The sequence below is a fragment of the Myxocyprinus asiaticus genome, chromosome 48, assembly GCF_019703515.2.
Source record: "Myxocyprinus asiaticus isolate MX2 ecotype Aquarium Trade chromosome 48, UBuf_Myxa_2, whole genome shotgun sequence".
In the NCBI taxonomy this organism is placed as follows: domain Eukaryota; kingdom Metazoa; phylum Chordata; class Actinopteri; order Cypriniformes; family Catostomidae; genus Myxocyprinus; species Myxocyprinus asiaticus.
Window position 1 is genome coordinate 17,540,123 of NC_059391.1, and position 23,761 is coordinate 17,563,883.

Sequence of the window (23,761 nt, forward strand, 5' to 3'; positions counted from 1 at the left end):
GTGAGTCTGTAATACAACCACTAAGGTGTTGTTTTTCAGAGATGCGTTTGAGTAGAAGTGTTTCTATATCATAACATAAAGTGCAAAAAATAAAGTTTATGAAGTCATAATCCCCCATTGTACTTGTGATTTATGTGAAATTGAATAAAACGCACCATTGTTGTAGCGCCTCTAGTGTTAATTTCACCAGGAAACTGCGATGAAACAGAATTCGGCACGTAAAACTCGATTAGCAAAAATTTTGTTATAGTAACAGTGGTTCTATGAGACTAGGTTGGTATATTTAGATAATGAATTAGCAAGCCAAGTTGCATTTATTTAAAGAAATGTATTACACAAAGTTTTATTTTCTTACAGATTACTCTGAAGATTAATTTGATGGAATTTAGTTGGGAAATTGAAATGCATAAATCTTAAAATTTAGTATAAAAGCAAATAGATTTGCTATTCAAAATTAAGTATTTGGACACTTTCTGGTTGTCACTTAGTGAAACAGTAATGTGGTGAACTACACCTGTGGATACTCTTCTAGGACACTTGTGTGAACTTGAGGTGAACTGACTTCATATATTAAAATTAACAGATGGTTAAAAGTAATTGCAAAAAATGTCTTTGAAAAGTGAAGTTAGTTCTGAGAAAAAAAGGTCGAGCATCATTTGTTTGCCACTTGATGTGACTAATCTGCACAATACAATTCATGCATTTTAAAGTAATTTTGTATTTTGGGTCTACTGTACTTCAACTGGCACTATGAATGGACGCGATTAGGCTAATTATTACTAGGTTTAGACTAGAGGAATGTAAAAAAATAAAAAATAAATAAGTTGTTTGAACAGTATAGATTTTGTTTAATTTTAGATCTCCTGACATTGATATTTCCATTGGGAGTGATTTGGAGTCAGGGCATCTTCTCATCCTGATCAGCATTGCTAAAGCTGGAATTAGATGACACGTGACAAATAGGTAAATAAACTTGCGTTTCCGTAATACATAGTTGAAAAAAAGCTGTAACCAAGTAGGCTCAACTGACATTTACAGTGCTGGAGAGGGAATTGAGTGGTCCTTTATTAGGCAGCCTGAATGTGTTGTCTTCTTATATCAAATGGGCTGCAACTTGATTTGTATAAGAAACATGACTCCAACTCTATAGTACGGAGTATGAACAACAGGTGGCAGTGAGGACTTAAAGTGTAACAAATCACATCTGCTTAAAAACTGTTTTCATTCTTTAAAGCGATTTCAGTAAGTTACACTAATGTGTTGTTCTAAAGCGATGAGTGGTGAGCATGTTTAATAGTAAAGGGTGTAGAAAGCACAAAGGATTGTGAGAGAATCGGGTGTGGCTGCGTGCTGCAAATCGGCATGAGATCCTCATGAGGTTCAATGCTCATATTTGGAGTCCTCCGAAAACTTTAAGATCATTTGGCCTTTTATCGAGGATGTGCCGCCTGGTCCTCGCCACTTCCAGATGGTTTCAACCGGGCGGCACGTATCAACAAAGACGATATGATGCAACGATCAACAAGTAGCATTATTCTTCACTATATAATGGGTAGAAACTGCTTGTCAGTCACATATAGTTTCCCAGGAAGGGGTTTATAAGCTTTTTCGCCGTTGGAGACTCTAACGAGGGGGGATCGCCTTTTTGTACTCCGTATTGCGAAACTGGCTTCTAATTTGCGGTTAAGCGCGGATAACTGTTTAAAAAAAAAAAAAACTAGACGGAACTAGAGAAATGTCCATGTAAATTGGTGGGCTTATAGTGCCTTTGAGTTCCAAGGAGGAACTATTTTTGTGTTTTGGTAATTAAAGACTATATAAAATATCTCCGGTTGCGAACTAATCTAAGTATAGTGTTCCAGGGGAGGAGAGGTTTGTGCGTTTATAACCCATCAGCTGACCGCACATTTTCACTGGAGTTGCGCATCTGTCCCGGGCGGGCGCGGAGAGATGTCAGCCCGCAGAAGCAGATCTCACCGGTCACTGAGAGCCGTTACTGTGATTTTCATCCTGCTTTTTATCAACATTGCTGGAATAGCTGCAGAAGATGACGCTTTTAATGCAGAGGTTTGTGGGGTCTTTGAAAAGCCATTGTTTGAATGGTCTTTAAAGTGCTGGAATTGATAACTTGATTATTTAAAACAAAATATGTTGTTTATAATTGTGTGCATGTTGATGTATGATCAAAGATTTTTGTTTTCTTGTGCTTGGGGAGAAAAAAAAAATTAAGCTTAAGTTAGATGAAGACACAATTTACCTGGTGTCTTTAATTAGCTATATGGATATTTCTTTATTTTTAAACTTAATGCATTGTGTGGCCATTATTTAAAAAGTTTACTAGAGTGAAAAGTCAACAACGCTTCCTTGGCATGATAAAGGAATAGTTCACCCAAAGATGAAAATTCTCATTTACTCGCCCTCATGTCATCCCAGATGTGTATGATTTTCTTCTGCAGAACACAAATGAAGATTTTTCGAAGAATATTTCAACTCTGTAGGTTCATTCAGTGCAAGTGAATGGTGACAAACTTTGAAGCTTCAGAAAAGACATAACAGCAGCTTAACAGTAAAGCCCAAACTATACTTAGATTTTGACGTGAACGTTCAGCGTCTGCGTACAGTCGAATATGAGCCTGTCAAAGTGTACTCCATTTGACGGTGCGTGCATACACAGGTGGTTTGCGCATGCATTGTTGTCTCCTGTTATTTACCGGTGATTTTGTCTTCTAGCATTTCTTTGTGACCGCAACGGTTCAAATGTGAGTATTGCCACCTTGTGGATCCGCTCATTTGTGCAAATAATTTCAGGTGCATGCGCATTCAAAGACGCACAGTTAGAAAAATAGGGCTGCAAACGTTCAGTGCTCGAGCACTCTGCTGATGACAAGATTTGCTCATGCATCCTGTACAGCATTCGCGTCTGACCAAAGTTTACTTTGGGCTTAATCCATAGGACTCCAGTGTTTAAATCCATGTCTTCTGAAGCAATATGATAGTTGTGGGTGAGGAAATATTAAGGCCTTTTTTTATTATTATAAATGACCACTCTAACTTTTATTTTTGGTGATTTGCATTCTTCATGCATATCGCCACCTACTGAGTATGGAGGAGAATTTATAGTAAAATTAAAAAAAAAAAAAACCTACTTAAAGGGGCCATGACATGCCTTTTTTCTCTCTCTCTCTCTCTCTCTCTCTCTCTCTCTCTCTCTTTCTCTCTCTCTCTCTCTCTCATTTATATATGTTCCTTGAGGTTCACTTAGAATATTAGCAAAAAAAAAAAAAAATAAATTAGCCCAAAAAAGACATATATTTGGAAATTATGATAATTTTCCAGCTTCATTCTGACCCTCTGTCAGAAACATTTGCTTTTGGTTCTCCTTTAAGACTTGACAGTAAGCACACACTGTTATGATTGGCTCTTGACTGACCTGCTCTCTCCTTACCATCTCACTGCTCACCACTACTGGGAGGGATTACGGAAGTGATGAGGTCAAATTGGTGTTGATCTGTTATAGAGGTGGTCAAATGCAATTGTCTACAACAGTGTGACATCACAATGTGGAGGAAGCAGAGAACGAGTCGTTTTGTCAGCTTGGATTCAACAAATGCTCTTTTTGCAGTGAGGAGGAAGTTTTGAGTTCTGAAACTTACAGTATATTTTTATAGTAAAATCTCATAATAAAGGAAAATTTTATTCTTCATGTCATGACCCCTTTAATTATTGATCTGTTTCTCCCCCACACTTATATCACTTCTGAAGACATGGATTTAACCATTGGTGTCTTATGGATTACTTTTATGCTGCCTTTATGTGCTTTTGTTTGCTTCAAAGTTTTGGCCACCATTCACTTGCATTGAATGGACCAACAGAGCTGAGATGTTCTTCTAAAAATCTTCATGTTTGTTCAGTAGAAGAATGAAAGTCAAACATATCTGGGATGGCATGAGGGTGAGTAAATGATGAGAGAATTTTAAATTTTGGGTGAACTAACAATGCAGAACATGTTTCAAGTAGGCTACTTATAGAAAAAGACAATACAAAGAATAAATAAAAGTGAGGTAAATAAAATGGGGTAAATAAAAGAAAGGGAAAATGTTATTGTTACAAAATCTCACATGTTGGCCAATATCTTTAGGGAACAGTTAATTGACTACTAAGGGGCAATTATAATTGTTTTCACTCCTAATTTTGGGAAAGAAAAAAGTTTTCACTCCTAATTCACTTAAGTTTTTAATTGTTTACTTGTAAATCTGATGAATGGTTTATCATATACACTGGTCCTGATACAGCTTCAGTTGTCTCTCACATCTGAACTCACTCGTGGGCCTTGCAAGAATATGGGAACACATTCAGCTGCTTATTTCTGTTTATAAGTTCATAATCCTAACATTTAAGACTTGTTTCTGGTGTGCAAATTGTTTTTTTCCTGGATATGGATTGCTATACAGTGTTTTTGTAGTTTAGGGTTTAATTAATTTTGATGGATCTCCATAACATTTCCCATTGTATTTTTAAGGTTATTTGGAGACAAAGCAGAAGCTATTCTGCCCATTAAATGTTCTCAGTATTTGTGTCTTATTTCTTTTAAAATCCATACTTAATCATACTACTCAGTCCTTTCAGTTCATTGTCCACTTTACATTTGAAACATTTTTTTTTATTATTCACCCAATTTGGAATGCCCAATTCCCAGTGCGCTTTTAAGTCCTTATTCGCCTCAATCCGGGTGTCGGAGGATGAATCCCAGTTGCCTCCGCATCTGAGACCATCAACCCATGCATCTTATCACGTGGCTTGTTGAGTGCGTTGCCACGGAGACATAGTGCGTGTGGAGGCTTCACGCCATCCACCGTGGCATCCGCGCTCAACTCACCACGCACCCCACCGAGAACGAACCACATTAATAGCGACCACGAGGAGGTTACCCCATGTGACTCTACCCTCCCAAGCAACCGGGCAAATTTGGTTGCTTAGGAGACCTGGCTGGAGTCACTCAGCATGCCCTGGGATTCAAACTAGTGAACTCCAGGGGTGGTAGCCAGCGTCTTTTACCACTGAGCTACCCAGGCCCCCTCATTTTAAACTTCTTTTGTCTCTTGAAGTCATGGCTGAGGATGTATGGCTACCTGTCCCAGGCTAGTAGACAGATGTCCACCATGCAGTCATCTCAGATCCTTTCCAGTGCCATCAAGGACATGCAGCGCTTCTATGGCTTGGAGATGACCGGACAAATGGACGTGGCCACTCTGAAGTATGATTTCCTCTAGTGCACCCTCTCATTCAACTGCCCATTGAACAACAACAAGAGCTCAGCCTGTTTTGGTTGAGCAGAGTAATGACTGTATACTTTGAAGTTAACTGTGAGGGAATGGAAAAACCTGTGATAAGTTACTGTCCAACAGTTGTGTAACTGGGTAACACGCAGCCTATGCAATACAGTAGCAGCTCAGTGAGAACTGCTTAATAAACATTCAAATAAAGTCTCATGGATTATTGACTTCCCTGAAGGCCTCTCTTTAATTTGCAAAAATGCTTAGGTCCGAGTAGTTTGACAAAATTAATGTTCTCGTAAGCTTTTGACATTTGCTGTCCCCAGACATGCTAAAATCTCTGTATTTTCAGAGCTATGAAAAGACCTCGCTGTGGAGTGCCTGATCGCTTCGAGGAGTCAACCGAGGGAGGTTCTCGTCGTAAGCGTTTCACCCTTACTGGCCACAAGTGGGATCAGGATAAGCTCACTTACAGGTGAATTTCAACTGAAAATTGAGAGCTGTGGGGCAGTGGGTAATGCGTGTTGTCATAGGTTCAAATCCAGCCCTTCGAAATGTTCTGAGCTCATTGACACTAAAATAATGCTTTTTTTTACAGTATATTTTACTTTAATAGAAACAATAGCAATCTGCACACAAAATATCCAATAAGATAAGTCTTATACAGTAGTCTAGATGACACTTTCACAGTAGAAAATGTATGTGGCAAACTGTGATTTCTTACAATGTAGGAGATCAGTTATTATCTGATTAATATTTAAGCTTTGCCATATTTATGTTTCCCATATTTATGTTTCCCATATTCCCTCTTTCTCTCCCAAACTTTACTGTTTCTCATTTGACATTTCTATAAATTAAAGGTAAAAAGGCCATAATTGAAAGTAAAAAAAAAAAAAAATGCATTTAATTTTAATTATATTATTTAAAATATAAACATTATTTTAAAGGCAACTTTGATAATGTTCCAAAAAGAAAAATTTATTTAGTTTGACATTTAAAGGTTTATAAAGTTTTGCTGATAAAATACTGTGATTTTGATGACCAAGGAGTAAATAAAATAAATAGATTTTTTTTTTTTGTTTCCCCTTTCCTTTTTTTAAGCATTCAGAACCACTCGCCAAAAGTCGGCCAGGAGCTAACTCACGAGGCTATTCGAAGGGCCTTCAGTGTTTGGGAGAAAGTAACACCTTTGCGATTTGAGGAGGTCCCGTACCACGAGATAAAGAATGGAAGTGAAGGGCCTGACATTATACTACTGTTTGCCTCTGGATATCATGGAGATATGTCACTTTTCGATGGGGAAGGAGGGTCTCTGGCTCATGCTTTTTTCCCTGGTCCCGGAATGGGTGGAGACACTCATTTCGACATAGATGAGCCATGGACCCTTAACCAACAGGAGGGCTCAGGTGTGAACTATTAGCTGTTTCTCTGCACTCTTGCTGTCTTCAAAGTAGTCACTTTTTTTTTTCTCCCTATTTTAGAGTAGTTACTTTCCCACAGAGAACTTTGTGATGTGAATGTAGGCATTTTTTTAAAATTGCTTAAAGGTGGTGTCATTTATTTTGTTAAAATTAGAACTGTCAATCTGTTAATTTTTAATCTAATGAAACGATGTGCAGATTAACGACTCGAATTAAACACAATTTATTGCATGCCAATATTTACTCAAAGTCCCCCAATTAAAGGTAATTTACAATAATTTAAATAATTATAAATATAATAGGCTTATATAGGTCTAAAAATATTAATTTAGATATTTAAAATACATTACATCATCATAAAGCATTTAGACAATTCAATAAGTGGTTTTAAAAGTGAAAATATTGCTTGTTTTTATTTCCATATAACTGAAAATAGCCCTATTATTGGTATACTTCTGCTCTATTTTTAATTGTTGGTCGATGCACTTGTGCGTTAGACAGACGGAACGTTTTTGGTGTGTCTCAATAGTTTTCAACGCCTCTAGTCATAAATGTTGTGTTTTTAGGACACTGTGTGAAGTTAAACATAGTTCAAAATTTTGAATTACCCATCTCGAGATCCCTGCACTCTGTTGTGCTTGAGGGCAGATGTCATTGTGTGCAAGAGCGCAGTATCTATGGAAGGCTGAGCTTCCTGCTCGTTGGTTTGAGACGTGTTGCCTTTAAAGCTGGAACGCTGACTGCCCCCTACTGTGGGCAGGTGATACATCAAGCTTGAATTGCTCCGATGGTAGGAACATTATTACAGAATTTACGTACTGGTTGGGGGCATGATTAATGGCTTTAATTTCTAAACGCGTTATTTTTCATGTAATCGCACTAAATTAACACAGTAAGTTGACAGCCCTATTTAAAATACTTTCTGATTTCAGTTTACTATGCAAAGGCAACTATAAGTAAGCCTGTCTTAGGTTGCTTCCCCAAAAAGTGTAAACACTGTTAAGCTATACAAACATTCCTCTGTTTGTTTGAGCAACCTAACTAGCTCAACCAATGGTGTGAGGTTGGGGTGGGACTATCAGTTTGATGACCAATGTCAGACAGGGGGAGTGTTTGGGAAATCTCTTTGAAATCAGTTATTATTTTTGCAACTCCGTTTGGTGACACTAGGGGTGCTGAAGTTATGTACTTCTCCCTAAAGCACCTAATGTTCATGTCAATAGATTTAATTTGCTGTTTTTTTTTTTTTTTTTTTTTTTGTTTGTCTGTGGTTGTAGGTGTTGACATGTTTCTGGTCGCAGTTCATGAGTTGGGTCATGCACTGGGGTTGGAGCACTCCAATGACCCTACTGCCATCATGGCTCCATTCTACCAGTGGATGGACACAGAAAGCTTCTCATTGGCTGAAGATGACATAAATGGCATTCACCAGATCTATGGTAAGTACTCCAAGACACTACCTGTTTCAGTTAAGTTAACTGTATGTTAACTTATGTTATTTATTTTGGATACTGTCAGTGAATCCATTCAGCTGTTAAATCAGTGAAAGCTTTTGTCAGCGCACAAAATATTTGTGTAACTATAGAGTAATAGAATATTTATATAGAATTTTACATCTTAACAAAAATAAAATGGCAATATGCACACAAAAAAAAATCAATTGACCCTATTTATTTACGTTCCGTAGATTATTCCAAAGAAAAAAAGTGTTTTTGTCTTCGTGATCTTTCGTAAAAATTTAATTACTTACTGCGCCTCTTAAACAATTTTCCTTTTTGGCTAATGTCACCAAGCCATCTTATTTTTTTACCATTTCTCTGCAGCATCTCTCATTTTCACAAACCAAACAATTCCCAATGTCTAAAATCAAGTCCTGCTCTACATTTTTCTTGTAGAAAACATTACAGTAGTGAAATGTCATATTACAGTAGTAAAATTGGTTGTGAACGGCAATTAATGTTAACTTCATGGGGCATTCACACTAACACTGATTTTGCCATGACAAAGGAGAAAGAAGCAGTGAAGTTGGAACGTCTATTTGAGACCAACAGTACAGCAACTTGGAGACCTCCAGCGATGTAGCCACGTCAATGTGAATGCCCATTTATGCAACAGTCCAAATAACACTTTCACAGTGGAAAATGTGTATCTATGGTGCAAACTGTGGTGGAGGACATTAGTTATATTTTGTTCAATTTGCCCCATTTATGATGCATTTGTCATCCACAATAAGTTGTTGTATGACCAGCTGTATTCAGTTCTGCCCCATGGAAATCTGTCTGTCTAAACTTTATTAAATAGTGTATGGCTTCGGGGGGCCTGGGTAGCTCAGCGAGTAAAGACGCTGACTACCACCCCTGGAGTCACGAGTTCGAATCCAGGGTGTGCTGAGTGACTCCAGCCAGGTCCCCTAAGCAACCAAATTGGCCTGGTTGCTAGGGAGGGTAGAGTCACATGGGTTAACCTTCTTGTGGTCCCTATAATGTGGTTCTCGCTCTCGTTAGGGCACGTGGTGAGTTGTGTGTGGATGCTGCGGAGAATAGCGTGAAGCCTCCACATGCACTATGTCTCCACGGTAACGTGCTCAGCAAGCCATGTGATAAGATGTGCGGATTGACGGTCTCGGACGTGGAGGCAACTGAGATTCGTCCTCCGCCACCTGGATTGAGTCACTATGCCACCATGAGGACTTAGAGCACATTGGGAATTGGGCATTCCAAATTGCGGAGGAAAAAAAAAATATTATGTCTGAGTCTGTTTTCTCCATTTGAACGCCATCCACTGGTGTTCTGACTCAGCCTCACAGGTCTTCTTCCACAGCTGGTGTTTGATGGAAAAAGTGTAACACACTCTTATGCAGTGTATGAGTGCAAGAAGATTAGCTGTGAAAGGGGAAAGTGTAAAAATGTACGCGTCTGGGGAGTCGCGTGGCACCATGCGAGGTTCGGCCGTGTGAACTGCGAGCTCTGTGCACTTTGCTAGTTTAATACTTTTTGTATCGTAAACCGGTGAGATTCGATACACCCTGTCCCATAACTGTTCTATGAATACAATGTCAAAGAATTCAAAATCCTCAGGCTCTGGAGACATTAAAAGACACTTATGTGCTCAAGCTGAAGCCCCTGATCAACAGGCCTCGGACCAGGGACTCAATTTGGACAGTGTGGTGAAAAAGATTCAGCGTCAACTGTCGAACATGTCGGTAATGCTGACAAAGGTCATTGCTGACTTGGAGGATCTTGCTGTAATACGTCGATCGATCACTGCCATGGAGACGAAATTCACTGAGTTAGTTACAGGAGTGGTGGATGTTGAGAAACAGATCGATTATCTGGAGTCATCGGAGAGGGAATTAGCTGCTAACCCGTTAGTGACCCAAGGCAGACTTGGAACGTGTTTGGGAAAAGTTGGAAGACCTTGAGAATCGTAACCAGTGAAACAATGTCCGAATTGTTGGAATTCCTGAGCAAGCAGAGGGTCAGAATATGGTGGAATTTCTGGATGGGCTCTTTCCGAGTCTGCTCGACATAACAGGCCATAAGCTGGAAATCAAGCCAGCTCACAGAGTTTCGGCTTGGCAACCTGCTGAGGGACAGAGGCCCCGATCAATTCTGGCCAAATTTCTGAGATCATCCGATAAAGATCTTGTTACGCGAGGCGAGGAGTAAAGGAAGGCTTTCTTGGAAGAACCACAACATTTTCTTGTTCCCAGACTTTGCAAATTTGACAAGAGAAACGTGATCGATTCAAGGAATGCAAGAAACTCTTACATCAACAGAAGGTCGTTTTTGCACTGATGTTCCCGGCCAAATTGAGAATAGAAAGGATGGCCGCAAAGTATTTACTTGTCCCCAACAATCATTGTCCTTCATAAAGTCAATGGAATGAGTAAGTCATTGTGTGATTCTCACGTTGCAGCTGAGTGGGCCTGACTCACTGAACATTCGCTTGACCGTCCGAGGAAACTGGGTGCCTTTTTTGTTTCTTTTTGTGCTGGTTCTGCCGAGCGGCTAGAGTTTGTTTTGTGTAGTAACACACCTTCGGGACAGTGTTGTGGATGAATCTGCACTTTCTTTGTGCTTATGCCTCCTATTGGTTGGAGTTTGTTCAGTGGAGTGTTTTTTTGTAGGACATTGGAGGGATTAGGTCATCTGCTGCACTCATGTAACAGCCGGCTCACTGAACATTCATTTGAATGGGTTTTTTTATTTTTCATTTTTTTTATTTTATGTTGGTTCCGATAGCGGCTGAAGGAGGAACACAACTTCAGGACAGTTATTTGGATGAATCTACACATTCTTTGTGTTTATTCTGCCTATTGGCTGGAGTTTGTTTTATAGATTTTCTTTTATGTAATTCTGTCTCACAAAGTTTGTATAGAAACACCAGACTTGAGCAATCCGACGGCAAAGTTGTTGCGGGGGCTCTCGTAGTCGTACATGGACTGTTTGAGTTTAGAGGGATGGACGCAGGTTGGCACTGTCATGCACAGGGTTAATGCACACTTTTCTGTATGTTTGGTTCTGGGGGATGTTCGGGGTTTAATTGTTGCACTAATGTTGGAATGTGGTCTTTTTAATTTTGTTTTTGACACAATCTATTTTTCTCATATGTCAAAATGTCAAATGTTAATATGAGTGGATTGTCTCTCTCCACGTGGAATGTGAATGGGTAGGGGCACCCCATAAAAAGAAGGAAGGTTGTTTCTTTTTTAAACGAAACAAATATTATATAGTGTTTCTTCAAGAAACGCATCTTTCCACACAGGAAGCTGAAAAATTTGGGAGGATATGAGGTGGGCATGTTTTCTTTATTGCTGGCTCAAGTAAGAGCAGGGGAGTCATTACACTGATAAGTAAGCATCTTCAATTCAAATGTCTCAAACAGAGTAAAGATAAATTAGGAAGAGTCATTATTGTTTTAACAGAAATTCAGGGGCAAAGGTTGATTTTGGCTAATATTTACGCACCTAACACTGATGATCAGGGCTTTTTTATAGATCTTGAAGGGATGTTGCAAGCTGCTGGCACCCCTCAAGATATAATATTGGGAGGAGACTTTAATCTATTGATGGACTCAGTCCTTGATCAGAGTGGCTAATGATCAGACTCCAGTCGCTGCCATATCACTTGACGCCGAAAAGGCATTTGATATGGTAGAATGGGATTCTTTTTAAGATTTTGGAAATGTACGGGTTTGGGAGTATGCTTATTGGATGGATTAAGTTACTTTATAGACACCCGGTAGTGGCGGTACAAACAAATAGATTAATTTCAGATTATTTTACTCTGGATATGGGCACCCGGCAGGGTTGCCCTCTTTCCCCATTATTGTTCTGTCTTGCTCTGGAACCATTAGCAGCCACGATAAGAAAGAAGGATGATTTCCAGGGGTGATGGTGGGAGGTGTGGGGCATAAACTTCTGATTTACGCAGATTATATTTTATTATTCGTCTCTGACTCTTCTAGATCTATGCCTTGCCTCCACAGAATTATTAATTCCTTTTCTAAACTCTTGGGATACAGAGTCAGTTGGTCTAAATCCAAAGCTTTGGCTCTGACAGTGTACTGCCCAGTAACAGCTTTTCAGCCAGGCACCTTCCAGTGGCCCCAACAGGGCATTAAGAATTTGGGCATTTTATTCCCAGTAAATTTGTCTGATTAGATTTTGACCCCTTAATAAAAAGGTTTGAGAGATGTGGGCAGGTGAGCTTCATTACATTTATCTATGATTGGGAAGTTTAATGTTATTAAAATGAATTGTATTCCAAAATTTAACTACCTGCTACAATCTCTCCCTGTAGATGTCCCCCTCTCTTATTTTAAGCAATTTGATAGCATAGCGAAGTCCTTCATTTGGAATGGTAAACGTCCCAGATTACATTTCAATAAGTTACATAGGCTGATAGACAAAGGTGGGCTAGGCCTACTCAAGATTTTGTTTTATTATTATGCATTCAGTCTCAGAAATTTGCCACCTGAGAGAGCCCCTCCCTGGTTTTGTGTTGATCCAGAAGTTCTTGCCCCTATTTTGCCATTGCAAAGCTTTCTATCAATCTAATCGGAGAAGTAAGTTACACCCCGTTATCTCGCATTTGCACTCTGTATGGACAAAAGTGTTGAGTGTTTAATTCGGACATTTATTTAAATGTTGCCTCAAGCATATGGCAGAACCCAAAAATTATGTATTTTTAAGTCCCCTTTCTGCTGGTCAGAGTGGATTGTGAGGGAGGTTAATACACTCTGTGACCTATATGAGAGTGGAGTGTTGAGATCTTTTGAAAATTTGGTTCAACATTTTGGGATGCCCAGATCTCAGTTTTATAGGTATTTACAGCTGCGCCACCTGCTCTGTACTATTTTTGGGAGTAGCATACACCCCCCTAAAGCGGCAGATACTCTGGGAATGGTGATTTACTGCTTTTGGAAAAGGTCATGAGGCATCAGTGTATTACTCCCTGCTAATTCAGAGTCTGGGGGATGGAGCTTTAACTTCTATCAAGAGATTATGGTAGAAAGATTTCAACTTGGTATTGGAGGAGGGAGTGGGATTTGTTTGTTGGGAAATGGGGAAACTATTTGGAGTTTTTGGAGGGCTCTCGGGTAGGGGCGGTGGAGAGAGTAGTATAGTTTTAAATGTATATATATATATATGTTTATTTATTTTGTGTGTGTGTGTGTGTGTGTGTGTGTGTGTGTGTGTGTGTGTGTATACTCGTGTAACCACAGGGATGTTTGTTGGGTGTCAGGGTGGGGATGGGGAGGGGTGGTTGTGGGGTTTAAATGTTGATTCTATGTATATATGTTTTACTTTTCTTTCTTTATTGTAAGAATCAATAAAAAAAATGTAATTATAAAAAAAATGTATGCATTTGTATGTATAGGACCTCCAGAGATTGTGACCACTCAAGCACCGTCCACCACAACCCTGTTTACAACCACTGCTGAGCCAGAGACCACCACCATTATGGCCCATCCGAGAACAACCAGACCCTCGCTGCAGCCCACCAAGCCCTGGGTGCCTCCAGTCGACCCAACCAGAAGGACCTACAGACCCCAGCCGACAGAACGCTCGGATCAGGATGCACCTGACATCTGCAAGGGGAACTTTGACACAGTCACTGTGTTGAGAGGAGAGATGTTTGTGTTCAAGGTTAGGACCTTCAGTAAATGCTGTTATATCAAAACATTTAGTTACTAGTGGTTCTTGCTAAGGCAAGTATCACTATGACATTTGCCCATACTAAGAGTTAGGAATGTTTTTAATCTTTAGACTTGAATGATACCTTATTGTGTGGCTTGTTGAGTAGAGGTGTGCTATTACTTCTGTAAATGACTGGTCGTGCAGTTGTCACTTGCCAGACAATGAGCAAATATATCCCTTAGACTTGCATTGAAGGAGAGACTATATCTGTGAACCATAATATTCAGAATATTATAGGGATGGGCATGTTCTCTTTTGACTTTGCCAAAGCAACATCTTGGAACACAAAGCTGGTGCCACACTAGCAGACTCCAAACAACTCGATTTTGGCCTGAGGGTGTCACACAAGCAGACTTATTGCAGAGGTCTCGCCCTCTACAGTCGGAGGTATGACACACTTGTCGATTAAGAATTGTGGAGGGGTGACAGACAAACCGACTCACAGCAACTCTCTCTCTCTCTCTCTCTCTCTCTGATTCCCTGTCACATGGAACTCACCGAAATAACAACAGTAATACCAAGTGAGCATAAACCATTGTAAATGTGATTTAGTATGTGATTCATGGAGTAACTTACCTTGTGAAAGTATGTGATTGTGTATTTATCCCCTTGAAGCTTGCCGTAAAATATTTGTCCAAATGCAGCTTTCAGTGAGTTTCATCAGTCATTTTAGTGTAGGAGAAAAACACAGGAAAAATGCTTAGTGACAGAATCACTATGGATTACAGTCAGCATTTGTGCTGATATGCAGTTGAGTGCAATGAAAATGTTCAGATCAGCTTGACGTTTTGTCAGTTCTTCAGCAAAAGAAGCTCATTGGTCACTTTAAGGGAACACGAGCCTTAAATTATTTAAGCAAGCCTGATGTACTTTGAGTTTTTGAAGCCATTAACTCAGCAGGGAGTCCCGACGGTCAAGTGATTAACGACCTCCCACTGGCAGACGCTAATGTGTGCTGCGTCTCACCTATTGGCCAGCTACATATGTACGGATTATGCACTGTATATGAAGCTCACACCTGAAAATCACTGGAAAAATCGGCTAGTGTGGCACCAGCTTTAGCAACTGCATAGATTACCACTCACAACACCCTAGCATCTTGGTGGGAACTTTTGCATGGGCAAACATCACTTTTTACATTTATATTTGCATTTATTCATTTGGCAGATGCTTTTATCCAAAGCGACTTACAAAAGAGGAATAATACATCATAAGCGATTTATCAGTGGTACAAAAAGAGTTGCATTACGAAGTTTCACTAGCATCAGAATAGTAGTATCCAAGACAGATAAGAGTGCAACAAGAATATATATATATATATATATATATATATATATATATATATATATATAATGTCAGGAAGGTCATTCCACCAACATGGTACAGTGAAACTAAAGTCCGTGAAAGCGTTTTGGTGCCTCTGTGTTGGTACAACAAGGCGCCGCTCATCATTTTTGTAAACATAAAATTAATGTAAAGGTGATCTGAGGTTTTTCATACCAATTTTAATGCCACTTTATGTCTTGTTTGCTTAATTTCAGTATATCAATGTCTTTTTGTTTGTTTTTGACAATTAATTTGGATCTTGTGCCTGCAAAAGATAGATGTCCAAGGAAGCATAAATCTTCAGTGGCTTTCTGTTGTGTGTTAACAGTATTAGATTTTCTTTGGCAGGGTCGTTGGTTCTGGAGGGTTCGGAGGAACCAGGTCCTGGATAATTACCCAATGCCTATCTCCTTCTTCTGGATTGGACTTCCTGAAGACATTGATGCTGCATATGAACGACATGATGGAAAATTTGTATTCTTTAAAGGTCTGCATCCTAAACTAATTCCAAGGCTTTCAGTAGCCAATGAGAAGTGTATTTGATCTTCACAATAGTCAAGTCAACCTTTATTTATATAGCACATTTAAAAACAACAGAAGTTGAACCAAAGTGCTTTACAGATCAAACAAATGAAATATATAAAAACAGACTGATTTTAAAGTTAAATATAAAACATAATAAAATAAAGGAAAAATATTTATATACAACATCATGTATTAATCCACTTCAACCTATTCAATGATCTATTCAAAAGCCACAGAATAAAAATATGTTTTTAAAGATGATTTAAAAATGGTTAGTGATGAAGCTGACCTCACATGGAAAGGGAGACTATTCCATAGATTAGGACCTATCACAGAAAAGGCACGGTCACCCTTAGATCAATAGAGGCAATGAGGAACCTTCAGTAGAAGTTTATCAGAAGCCCTGAGCGCTCTGGTGGGGGAGTAAGGGTGTAGAAGGTCACTGATATACTGGGGCGCGAGACCAGATAGTGCCTTGTCGACAAAAATCCGAATTTTTAAATCGACCCTGAATTTCACCAGAAGCCAGTGTAGAGATGCTAAAACTGGGAAAATGTGATCCCTCTTTCTGGACAATAGCATCTCAAACCAATTATTATTGTCATCCACAAAGCAGGAATGTAAATAGTCTTAGTATCAGGATGAAAGAGTATGACATCTTCAAAAGACACAGTCCAGTTCATTTAATATTTCCCATATATCAGTCTACTTCCTCTTTAAACATCTGTTCCCGTGGCTATAACAGCATCTTGAAGTCAAATTATGTCATTCGTGAAACACTTAGAGAGAGGGGGAGAGAACCTGGCAGCGTTACAGGACTCGGCCTGCATTGCGTCAGTTCGACCCCAGATGCTGTCTGATTTGGTTTCATTTTGAGAGAAGAAACCTGGAAAGCCCGCAGAAGAGAAGGTGTAGTGGGATAAGCGTTAGTCTCACATAGCCAAACCTTTGACTAAACGGCAAAAGGTCTGGTCCATATTGCAGTTTATTCTGGCCAAGAACTGCCAATTTATGTTTGAAGAGACTGTCATGTAAATCAAACGACCACAGTTTTTGTTCCTGCATGATTATAGAGACAGGGTTATCAAAAAAAATAATACCACAATCATAGACCCAACATGAAAGAAATAGTTTATATAATATAACTTATAAACTCAGCAAAAAAAGAAACGTCCTCTCACTTTCAACTGCTTTTATTTTCAGCAAACTTAACATGTGTAAATATTTGTATGAACATAAAAAGATTCAACAACTAAGACATAAACTGAATAAGTTTCACAGACATATGACTAACAGAAATGGAATAATGTGTCCCTGAACAAAGGGGGGGGGGGGTCAAAATCAAAAGGAACAGTCAGTATCTGGTGTGGCCACCAGCTGCATTAAGTACTGCAGTGCATCTCCTCCTCATGGACTACGCCAGATTTGCCAGTTCTTGCTGTGAGATGTTACCCCACTCTTCCACCAAGGCACTTGCAATTTCCCGGACATTTCTGGGGGGAATGGCCCTAGCCCTCACCCTCCAATCCAACAGGTCCCAGACATGCTCAATGGGATTAAGATCCAGGCACTTCGCTGGCCATGGCAGAACACTGAAATTCCTATCTTGCCAGAACAAGCAGTGTGGCTGGTGGCATTGTCATGCTGAAGGGTCATGTCAGGATGAGCCTGCAGGAAGGGTACCACATGAGGGAGGAGGATGTCTTCCCTGTAATGCACAGCATCGAGATTGCCTGCAATGACAACAAGTTTAGTCCCATGATGCTGTGACACACCATCCCAGACCATGACGGACCCTCCACCTCCAAATCGATCACGCTCCAGAGGACAGGCCTCGGTGTCATGCTCATTCTTTCAAGGATAAACGCGAGTCCAACCATCACCCCTGGTGAGACAAAACCATGACTCGTCAGTGAAGAGCACTTTTTGCCAGTCCTGTCTGGTCCACCGAAGGTGGGTTTGTGCCCATAGGCGACGTTGTTGCCGGTGATGTCTGGTAAGGACCTGCCTTACAACAGGCCTACAAGCCCTCAGTCCAGCCTCTCTCAGCCTATTGCGGACAGTCTGAGCACTGATGGAGGGATTGTGCATTCCTGGTGTAACTCGGGCAGTTGTTGTTACCATTCTGTACCTGTCCAGTATTTGTGATATTCGGATGTACCGATCCTGTGCAGGTGTTGTTACATGTGGTCTGCCACTGCGAGGATGATCAGCTGTCCTTCCTGTCTCCCTATAGTGCTGTCTTAGGCATTTCACAGTACAGACATTGCAATTTATTGCCCTGGCCACATCTGCAGTCCTCAGGCCTCCATGCAGCATGCCTAAGGCACATTCACGCAGAGGAGCAGGGACCCTGGGCATCTTTCTTTTGGTGTTTTTCAGAGTCAGTACAAGTCCTAAGTTTTTATAACTGTGACCTTAATTGCCTACCGTTAGTAAGCTGTTAGTGTCTTAACGACTGTTCCACAGGTGCATGTTCATTAATTGTTTATGGTTCATTGAACAAGCATGGAAAACATTGTTTAAACCCTTTACAATAAAGATCTGTAAAGTTATTTGGATTTTTACAAAATTATCTTTAAAATACAGTGTCCTGAAAAAGGGACGTTTCTTTTTTTTGCTGAGTTTATAATAGCTGTGAACAGTTGTAATGACTGAATGTCATTTTGGGAATTCTTAGTTATGCAATTTTTTTTTTTTTTTGAGAATTTAGATTTCACTTTTGCATTTGTTTTGAGGGGAACAATGCTTTTATGCTGCACAATGTATCCTCTGTGCTATCTCAGTAAGTGAACAGAAGGCTCAATGATATCATCTCTCAGTCATGCAACCCCTGCCATTTACGGTATGTCTTTCCCTCTTATGTGGCTTTTGTCCATCTCCTCTCTGTGTTCTGTATTGCTCCTGCAGGAAGTAAATACTGGCTTTTCAGAGAGGCAGACGTGGAGCCTGGATACCCACAGGACTTGTTTCGTTACGGTCAGGGCATGCCTGACAGAGTGGATACTGCAGTGTGGTGGGAACCATCTGGTTTTACCTACTTCTTCAGAGGAGACAGGTAAACATGCTGAGGTCTTAGTGGAAAAGGCCAGATGTGTCAAGTGGTTGAGAGTTAGCCGTCAACACAATATAACACTCACTTTTTAAACATTTATCTTTAGAGAGTGGTTTGATGTGGTGCTTCAATTAAAGGCATAGTTCACCCAATAAAGAATATTCTGTCATGACCTACTGTATATCATCTCTTGTCACTTAAACAGTATATGATTTTTCTTCTTCTGTGGAACTACTATTCTGTGAGTTATTTATCAGAATAAACAGGTGAATAAAAAAAAATATTTTGCATTAAGCATATTTTAGGACTTTTTTTGTGTGTGTAATTCCCAGTATCCTTTTTTCTTTAAATGGCCTTTTTTGTAAAAAATTTTTAAAAGCATAAAGGCAGTACAACACATGCTACCATGATATATAAATACATCACAATTTATATCAAATATCATTATATTTCACATTTTAGTAATGACAAAATCGTTTGCATTTGTCATGACAAAGATGCCACAATGCAAATATATTCTTTAAAAAAATAAAAATAAATAAAGCCTATTTTTATTTTGGGCTGAAATATGACTTTTTTGCTCCTCTCCATCCAATCAAATTCCATACGAAGTAGATGGCAACTCATGGCTAATCAAGCTTCAAATAGGACAAAGTACAAATAAAGTAGGCCCTCATGCTCTGTTTCATACAGTATGTTCTAAAACCATATGATAACTTTGTGTGAGGAACAGACAATTTGCTGGAAATATTTCATGACCAAATTTTTTGTTTTTGTGGACTATGCCTTTACTGCTTTAGCACTGAGAAGGAATTTAATGTCCACTTTAATTTTTTCCCATTGCTGCTTTTATCTTGCAGATATTGGCGATTTAGTGAAGAATCCCATGCTGTGGAGAAAGATTACCCCAAACCAGTGAGAGTGTGGGGCTCCATTCCTGGCGCACTTAAAGGGGCCTTCCTCAGCGATGATGGAGGTGAGTGAGGCAAAGGGAATGGGTGCCCAAGAAAATGTCACAGCTGAATGCAAGAAAAAGAGAACAAAATCCAATAATCCAAAGCTAAGAGGGAAAGAGTGACTTCATCACTGAAAAACTGCGGTGCAATAAGATCTTTTGACTTGAAAGTGTTCTGCACTCACTTCTAATTTCACGGTATTGTTCACGATCTCCTTTGCCACGTCTTTTTTTAGCTGTAGAATTTGGTACTCTCTTACGATTGGCTCGAATCTTGTGTAATTAAACATGATTACAATGACCAGACATTTCCACTAATTTATTTAGAATCAGTGGTATAATTTTGTCGTCTTAGTCACTAGTGTATTTATTATAGTGCTTGCAAAGCAAATTTGTTTTATTTTTTATGCAATTAATTCAGTCTGAACCTTTTAGCATACAGTCTGCATACAGACTTTTTGTAGACTATTTATTTTTGTAACTTTTACACTTAAATTTAAGAAAATTTGATTTTGAAAATCTTTCAAATACTTACGTTGATAGAATGTTAAGCTTTCAAAATGAAACGATGACATTACTGCATTTATTCTCGTGCACAGAAAATGTGCACGGAGTGTCATGACAACATAACCATTCTTTTGCTGGCTTGAAAAGCACTGCTATGTCCATCAGGGAATGCAAATCTAATATTAAGTTATTAACATGCATTTTATCCAACTCTTTTTATACAGCATACACTTTCTTCTACCAAGGCACCAAATACTGGAGGTTCGATAACAAACTAAAGAGGGTAGATGCTGGATACCCCAGATCTATTTTAAATGATTTCATGGGCTGCCGGGTGCACTTTGACGCTGGTGCAGACACGGATGTAAAGCCTGACCACAGGTGGCCAGAGACCACAGACAACAATCAAGACCCTGATGACTACAAAAATGGTGATGATGAGGATGTTGCTGTTGATGATGAAGTTGATGGAAATAATAATGATGAAGAGGAGGAGAAAAAGGAGGTGGACGTTGTTCTAAGGGTGAATGATAATGAACACATAACAACCCTCATCTTGGTGACAGTACCTCTGGTCTCAGTGCTATGCATTTTGGGAGTGATCTACGTCATTATTACCACACTCCAGAAAAGAGAGACACCCAAAGTGTTAGTTCACTGCAAAAGGTCCCTGCAGGAGTGGGTCTGATGCTCACTAACATATATTAGCTCTGTTCAAAAGCCTAGTGAGCTGCCTGCCTTGACAGTATTTTAAGGTATCAAATGCGCACTCCCAACGTGAAGGCTGTATGAGTAGGCCTTAGTGTCATTGCATGCATACTTAGTGGACAACACAATCCCATTACAATGATCAGTCAGTATGTTTACATGCACTTTACAAGTTTCATTTCAATCGAAGTAAAACAGAAATTCTTCTTTTTAAAATGTTGTGTAAAAGCTTTGGTTCAACTGAACTCCAAGTCCGCATACCTAGATAACGAGATTGTAGCTTGGGTTTGTCCAACATGTATACACATTAACTGGACCACAATCAGCTTCGCCATTGCTCCATGTTTAGGAGCATTCGTTGCTTGACAGAAACAACGTGTGGTGTGTATTTATCACTTTCTCAGACGACTTCTTTCATTCAAATATTCGGTTGTGCATTGTCATGTATGCTTGGACAGACAGATGAAGACTGTAGCTTAACTATTCCGAAAAAGCTGTAGCTCGATTATAACTGCGCATGTAAACAGAGTAAAAAAAAAGAAAAAGGGAAGAGTCGAAAGAAATTACCATAAGACAGTAAATATACTTCATTCAAGTTCAAAAATTATCACTAAAAATAGCAGTATTAATAAAAATAGATAATTTTACTCAATATTTGTGTGTACTATGTGTTTTTTGTGCAAATTAAAGTATAACTTTGTTAGCTTGGCCTCATGCTAACGGCAAACCAAATTGCAACCAACTGTAAGGCAGGCCACGTCTACACAGTTTGAAACATCCGTTTTCAGTTTCCTAATGTCATTGTTTTCCAAAGTATGTGGTTATGGAAAGTGTTTTTGAAAGTCTCCCTTTTTTGGTAGACGAAAAGGCCGTTCTAGTGTGGATGAGAGGCGTAAATATGGGGTAATGGATTCGTTTACCAACTAAAACGAGGCCTAAGTCTGTGTGGTGCATGGAGTTCAGAGTGTTTCAAATCTGTCACTTGTGAAGTTCGATTTCAGTTTGGATGCTGCCTTAAAAGGCTGCTGTCTATGTAGGCAGCAGACCGCAAGGATGCTTACTAAGTTTTGAACAGAGCTACTTACACTACCCTATAGCTGATATTTATGCACATATGTCTTCTGAGTGACACACACCTTTTGTTGTTTTTTTTATGGTGCTCATCCATCAGAACCCTCTTCTGAGCAGATCATTTGCATTTTTGATAGATGATTATGATTTGTTTAGTGGTAATTTTGTGTTGTAGTTCTTCTCTGTGAGCAAGTTACTTATATGTTATGTGTGTTTTCCTGTTGAGCCTAGAATTTTTGGTTTTACACTGTGGGAAACATTGGATGTATTAAAAAAAAAAAAAAGCTTAGATCAGCAAATTTCAGCACATCCTCTGTTAACCAGCCTCAATAATAGAGGAAACCACAAACTCTGTGTCAAGGTCTTGTAGAAAGCACATGGTTAAAAGAAAAGTCAGGCTTAATAAATTGTCTTGCACACATTTAGGAGGATTTACAGTCTCTTCCCCGTGTAGCTGGGGCTGGCTTGCATTACACAGATGTTGCTGATTTTGGACTTTATGGAGAGAGCAAAAAAATGGGGGGGGGCTGTAGCCTGCCAGCATTTCCTCTGCCTGAGTTCCATTGAGTGTGCCAAAGAGGACGAGTAGGGGGAATAGAAGTGAGGTGTGCCGTACTGTCACCGTGACCTAGAAATAGTGTACAGTACCCCTACAACCAGAACCCCCCCCCAAACCACCCCTTACTGTTTGTCTTCCTGTGGAACTTTCCTTTGTTTACCCCGCTGTACCCCCAGCCACATTCTCCCCCAACCCTGGAGTCTTTGTTTATGAGAGGCATTCCTGGCCTTGGGATCCTGTCTATCAGTGCCTTGGAAGGCTGTACTCTATCTGTGTCTTAATAATGCAGACCATCACGAATTAACAGTGCTGGAAGTGTATTTCTTTATTTTCACTAAGCATGAGTCTGCAGGCTTTTCGTTGCAGTCACACAAACTTGACATTTGTGCAGTTTTCACAAGTGGCCTTCAGTCTTTTAAACCTGTGTCATTTTTGTATTGTCTCTCAAAATGAATGGGTTTTAAATTTTTCCCTGCTGCAAAAAAAAAAAAAAACGGCTTCAATAACAATTTGAACAGAGTGTGGAATGTGACAATTGTCACTTTTCAGCTGGTCATGCTAGAAGACCATCTTAAACCAGCTATGAACAGCAAACCAGCTTAAGTTTAAAATGTTTTTTTGTTTTTGTTTTTCAGGCTTTGAAAGTATAGAAACTCTCCCTCAATTAATTTCATGGTTTTTTTATTTTGATTTCAGACATTTATATTGTTTTTATTTACAATCGTGTAAATCATGCAGGGCATGTATCGCTTTTACAGATATTATCTGGTATGTAACTTGCTCACAATAAAATGGAGTACGCAGATGTAATCCCTTTTATTTTTGGATGTCCTCTGCTGATTGTGCACATCCTTTGTTTTGGTTTGAGTACAATAACTCCTTCAAATTGTATAGCATGCATATCTGTTCTAAGAATATCGGTTACATTATACTAGTGTTAGGAAATCATGCTTTTCCTGAGATTGTGCTGAAGGTGCTAATTGTATCTAGATGTGATCGATTGGTGTGTTCTGAACTCTTCCCAGTTGGAGGAGATTAAGACTGTATCCTGTTTAGGAGGTAATGAGAAACGTTCTTGTAATAATGACTTAGTATCTTATACTAATAAAAAACTCATAATAATGATTTAGTATTTAATAATAATGAGAAACTTTCTC

General features: G+C 39.4%; 1 protein-coding gene across 1 annotated transcript; it reads left to right on the forward strand.

Annotated features, from left to right (window-relative positions):
- The first annotated feature begins 1,283 nt into the window (after window positions 1-1,283).
- On the forward strand, window positions 1,284-23,416 carry LOC127437631 (matrix metalloproteinase-15-like). Its single transcript, XM_051692667.1, has 10 exons — window positions 1,284-2,067; window positions 5,106-5,254; window positions 5,626-5,748; window positions 6,375-6,679; window positions 7,972-8,133; window positions 13,579-13,847; window positions 15,573-15,711; window positions 18,660-18,807; window positions 19,665-19,780; window positions 20,491-23,416. The coding sequence occupies exons 1-10, from the start codon at window positions 1,951-1,953 to the stop codon at window positions 20,952-20,954; spliced, it is 1,992 nt and encodes a 663-aa protein (XP_051548627.1). The 5' UTR covers window positions 1,284-1,950; the 3' UTR covers window positions 20,955-23,416.
- Window positions 23,417-23,761: the final 345 nt, after the last annotated feature.